Source organism: Geospiza fortis, unplaced genomic scaffold (assembly GCF_000277835.1).
Source record: "Geospiza fortis unplaced genomic scaffold, GeoFor_1.0 scaffold43, whole genome shotgun sequence".
Taxonomy (NCBI): domain Eukaryota; kingdom Metazoa; phylum Chordata; class Aves; order Passeriformes; family Thraupidae; genus Geospiza; species Geospiza fortis.
Window position 1 is genome coordinate 917,801 of NW_005054431.1, and position 5,649 is coordinate 923,449.

At 39.2% G+C, this 5,649-nt stretch overlaps 1 protein-coding gene across 1 annotated transcript in view; it reads right to left on the reverse strand.

Annotated features, from left to right (window-relative positions):
- Positions 1–1,773, reverse strand: part of XRCC4 (X-ray repair cross complementing 4) — a 128,795-nt gene extending 127,022 nt beyond the window's left edge. Inside the window, exon 1 of the mRNA XM_031061913.1 lies at positions 1,626–1,773. Within this exon, the coding sequence (XP_030917773.1) occupies positions 1,626–1,764 (139 nt within the window). The 5' untranslated portion in view covers positions 1,765–1,773. The remainder of the gene's footprint in view (positions 1–1,625) is intronic.
- Positions 1,774–5,649: the final 3,876 nt, after the last annotated feature.

Consider the following 5,649-nt stretch of genomic DNA (forward strand, 5'->3'; position numbering starts at 1 on the left):
ATTCTGACCGTTGCTTTCCACTCCCTCCAGGTTTTGAATTTAAAATGGAAGCAGTCTCAAAAATGATGCAATAACTTTAGAAAGTGACCAAAATGTTTTGTTGAATGAAAGCACAGATCAGTACAGTAGGAAAGCCTCATGCACAACAACATCAACCCCCAATGAAATTATTCAAGGGACTGAATAGAACAAATTCAGTAAGAATTCAGAAATCCAGTAAGAATAGAAATAGAAATTCAGTAATAGTTTCTTAGAAAGGGATCAGATTCTTCCAGAACAGAAAAAAACTTTCCTTTGGATGAGCACCCAATGCTCGCAGCAGAACTATTGTGGGTTTCTTTCTTTCCTTGTTAATGGAGTGAGGTTATCTGCTTTCACTGCCCCTCTGTTTTGGGAAATCCTTATTCTCCATTCTACCAGATGCAGGAACTCAACAAACTGATAACTGTGTCCACCTATTTTTTCTGTACACTCCCAGCTATAGTGGCAAGCCTTCACTTGCAAAAAAAAAGAATCCTCTTTTTGTGAAGTCTAAACTGGGGATTTTGAAGTCACCTAAGAATGAGAAGAATCTTCAAACAGAAAAAACAGTATTTGTCAGTGTTAACACCCTTTTTTTTGTTTTCAAAATAACTTGACTTTACTCTTGTCGAGCCAAGAAAGAAAAACCTTTCATTACCAAGAATCAGGACTGGAATACATGTATGTGCTTTGTGCAGGAAGCCGTGATCAATGGAGTGTTTGAAATGTTAACAGGAATATGGAAGAGCAGATTTAATTTATGTGCTGACTTTAATTTACATTTATCTAATCTCAGACCTATATGAAAGCTTGGCTTGTGTAGGAACTGAGGAGGAACAACACCCACTGGGTAAGGAGAAGGAAGGAGGAAAGGAGCTACATACATATGTCTTATAATTCAGACAAGGAGTCCAGAAAATGGTTTTGTCTACAATTTGCTCAAAATACATAATTCTGTCCTCCCTTTGAAATATTTTTGTTACTGAGATAAGGGCTTTTGATGAAGTATTTGATGTTTCTCAAGGACTTTTTCCGTTGGGCATGAATGAGAGAATCATGCACATTTGGAAAGACCCATCCTCTTACTGAGGTTTTAGAGGGGGGAAAAATCCCACAGGCTAAGTTTTTCCTACTGATAATTTATTGTCCCTTTTCCTTCCCAAAAATTCCCTTCATTACAAAATACAGCTACCTTTGGCTATGTAAATTCCATGAAAATATTTTAAAAACATCTGCAATTAAAGACTTTATGGACTCTCCAATTTGCAAACGGAACTTGCATACACATTTGTTCAAGAATCTGGAGAAGACACAGAAGTGTTACTTCAGCATCACTCCAAGAAATTATACATTCTTGAGAAAGAACAAAACATTGCATATCCATGTGTTGAATGAATTAGTTTTAGCTTTGACACACAATCTCTCCAGATTTCAAAGTTCTCTGGCCACATCCCAGAAGATCATAAACCCCACCTCCTCCATCACTGGGGACAAAATGCCCATGGAATTTCCACACAATCTGTGGGACACAGCTTAGAAAGTGTTTTAAAAGGAGCAATTAAGAGCAGTAATAATTTAAATTAATGCATTTTCCTTTCCATTACCTGTCCCAGTCCAGGCATACTGACAATCACTAAGAAGTAAACCAAAGCCAGTGCCTAAATCCTTTTCCCATGACACCTGTAGAAAATAGGTTGCTTCTGGGTCAGAAACTGGATGAATTCTGTTCAAAGTCTTCTCCATCTTCTTCTCCTACCTGTTTAAAAAGCAAGATAATCTTGTTATAACCACTGGGGTGATTAACAGCTTTGCATAACTAGCTTGAGGGTTGTGTGTATGGGGAATATACAAATACAAGCATGCTTGTAATTTTATTCTACTTTCCTCCCCAAATTCACTTTGTCAGAGAACTGGTGATACTTGCAAACAGGAAACTGGATTATAATAAGTAAGGTTTCAGTGCCAACAATTAAACATGTTTGAATGGTCTGAAATTAAGAAGCTGTCAGGAAGATGGGAAATTACTGTCAGGAAATTACTACACACAAGCTCTTCCCCATGGCTCTGTTTTTAACTCACTGCCTGCTATCACCCAAAGTACAGAATATTTAACATAATTCAAAATAATCAACATTCATCTGGAAGACTGCCATGTGAAAGCTGCTACTAAGCTTCACAGCAAAGCAGAGGGTGTAGCAAATGCCAGCAACCCAAAAAGTATCTTAAGCACTGGATTCTGCAGAGAACAAAATATATGATGTTACAGGGAATATTTTTGCTCTATGGCAAAGCAACTTGGCAACCTGTGCTTGACTTAAGATCTTCTCGAGAATCCCATGTATTTATACACAACCTAAGTGAAGTGACTGAGAAAAGGCTGCACGGTCACTCACAGACTAAAAACAGCATGTAAAAGGAAGAAAAACCGAGATGAGGCATTTAAATTTAAACGACATGCACTGAGTACAATGGTGCTTGGGCAGGGATTCAATGCTCTGTGGAGGTTTCCATCTGAAGTGCAGCAGTAAATAATCATGACTAGGATCAGTTCAGGCCCTGAAGGGACTCTGCTCTCCAAGCAGGAGTAGAAGGGAGCTTTTTCTTTGCTCCTGGACATGGAGAAATAAATCTAGGTACTGATTTAACTACCTTGGCTTCCCCAAAAATTGGCATTTTCAGGTTAGGAGGAGCAGATTTAACTGCAGTTGACTGAACTGTTCCTAACCCTTGCTCTACTCTGCACCCAGTAACATTTCAAAATGCCTCTCCCTTGCCCAGACAAGTGGATAGCATTCAAAACCAACAAAATATATTAATTTAAGCATTGATTTTCAAGTATAAAGCTTTAGTATTTACATCTCTAAACCACAATGGCGTTTACTATTACAGATGTCATACTCCACCCTGAAAATGCAACAGAAACTAAAATGTTACCAAAACATACACTGAAAAATTAATCTCAGTAAAAAAAAAAAAAAAAAAGAAGAAAAAAACCCGTTTTCTAGTTCCATCACTAACCAGCTGACCATTTCTGAAAATCTACAGCATGTCTGTGCACCTGTAAGCAAGAACAAAAAAAGAAATATTTGGGTGTGGACAGCTGGAACAATGTCTTTGCAATTAGTGACTCCAGAAATCAAGGCATTTTAAATATTTGTGGGGCACTAACTGCCTGGCCATGGGTCAGCAATGAGCACAGGGCAGGAAACACAAGCAATGCATGCTCAAGCACACATGCATGCACTCTCCTCTGCCTGCCCGATTCCCTTTTGCTTCTTGTTAATTATGGAAAAACACAGTCTCTCGTGAAATATTTTCACAGAAATCCTCCTCTGAAAGACAATGTTTTTAAAAATATTTCAATTAAAGACTGTAAATCAGTAGCAGACAACCTGAACAGACAGCACATAGGGTACTGATGCACATATGGTAGTTCAACAGGAAGGTTTTGCTTGTTTTATCTGATTTTTATCACAAAGTAGAGCAGCATTCAGTGAAAAACACCTGCACTACAGGCTTTCTTATCAACCCAGACTTTTTATAACAAAAAACAAAGCAAGAGAACTACAGTTTCTATTTATGTAACAATGAAGCAAATGAAGTGTGAGTCAGAAAAAGTGAGGTCAGGAGTAGCAGAGGAAAGAAGACTGTTTATTTATTTAAAGATGCACTAACAAGGTCTCTGAGGCCTGAGACTAAATTCATTTGATACAGTGATACTGGTTTCCCATGCACACATCAGTGTTTCATTACAGTGATGTAGCACAGCTAAAAATGAAAGTTCTGTTTAGACAACACTATTGGTACCCCTGTGGTAAAACACAACCTCAACAGAACGAGGAGACACAACCAAGAATAATACTCTGAACATCAAAACAAATGGAAAATACAGTTTTCCTGCTTTTCCACATTTTATTGTGCAGCTCTGAAGAAAAGCATTTTCAAAGAAAGCATAAAATGAAGACGCTTTTTCTCCCAGCTTTCATCTCCTCCACAGTCCTTTTGAAAGGAGTATATTACTTATTAGTCCACGTTTAGGATCTGCCTCTGGAAAAGCTCAGCCAGACTCCATCTCCAAAGCACTCAGCTCCTCCAACCCATCAGCAAAAGCTCAAGGACTCCTGGCCATATACAATGCCTATTATATACTTCTCTTCAAGAGGAGGGGAAAACCACCTTCATGAAAATTAGTCTGACCTACACAGCACAAAAAAACATCACTGCAAACAGTAATGTTGTACCTTACTGCTTTTTTGAAAGTAAAACAATTACAGCAACAACAAATTAAAAATCCAAATCCCTTTTCCCCTTATCCCTTTTATGTCCTGAGAACACAACATCGACTGCAGTCTTCAGTAAATAGATAAACCACACACAGAAAAAGCATAAATTCAGCAAAAAAGACCAAAGGAGCTCCCTACTTATTTAACAACTACCAGTTACCACTAAAGAAATTAAAAATACAGACAATAAATGAGGGCATATTCCTTATTCATTTACTATAAGGTGACTGCATGCACTTCATTCATTCGAAAGGCAAATCTTAATAACAGATGTACAGCACTGTATTTTCAAAAAAGAGATGTCTTCCTCTGTACTTCAAGAGATGAAATAAAACAATCTCCTCAGACTAACCTGCCCCAATGCACCCACTTACTCACTAAATTCATCACCCCTTCAGCTTCCAATTTGTCAAGCTTATGTGACCTTTCACAGTTCAAATACTTCTGCCAGGTAAAAATTTCATTATGAAGGAAAGACAAAAATATAAAGGAGAGGTGAAATCTTATTTTCTCTTTCACATATTTGGAGTAGAAAGGTAGGAACTGTGTTTATGCTCAGAAAGGTTAAAACAGCCCCCTGAATTTTTGGAGTGTCACTATTCAGCAGTCCAGCTGTTGGTAAAGCTTGTTAAAACAAAGTAAAATACAATCATTGCATAAAAGTAGATTGTATTTTTATTGCTACCCAAATTACTGGAACCAGCCTCTCATTATGGCAGCCTAAAAAGCCCCTCTGAGTCCATCAGACCAGAGGAGCACCCTCAAGTGCCATTCAGCATCCAGCCCCTGTGGGCTCTTCCCATTCACCACCTCCACAAAATGAGAGCAGTTGGTTCTTTCTCCCTTCCCTGGTTGTCACAAAGCAAAGCTGCAGAGAAGTTTTGGGGTTGGGGCCACAGAAAGGCAGTGTTCCATCCCTGGGGGGCACAGCACCAGCCCCTCTCCATGCCAGGGCCCCGGGGCCAGCCTGCAGGTGGGGACAGCGGGGTCCCACCCCAAATGTGTAAATCAGAGGCTTTATTGAGGCCTTTGAACAGTCGGGGATTGAGCTGTTTATCTTTAGCACTTTGTCCCCGTGGTCTTTGGCTCCCGTGAGCACCATTAGGCAATGTTTCCCTCTGAGGAGGAATCAGCTGTTGGCTGTTGCCTCTGCCCTTGGAACAAACAGCGCACACAGGCCCTTCTGAATGAACAAGACACTCTTAAAATGGGCCCACAAAGAATTTTATATGTTGTTTTGGATAGCACCAGGCATAGACCAAAAGCCAAATCTTTCAGGCTGCTCCAACACAGCATCATTGATAATATTCTGAACTTTACCAGTTCTTTTTTTTTTCTTTTTTCC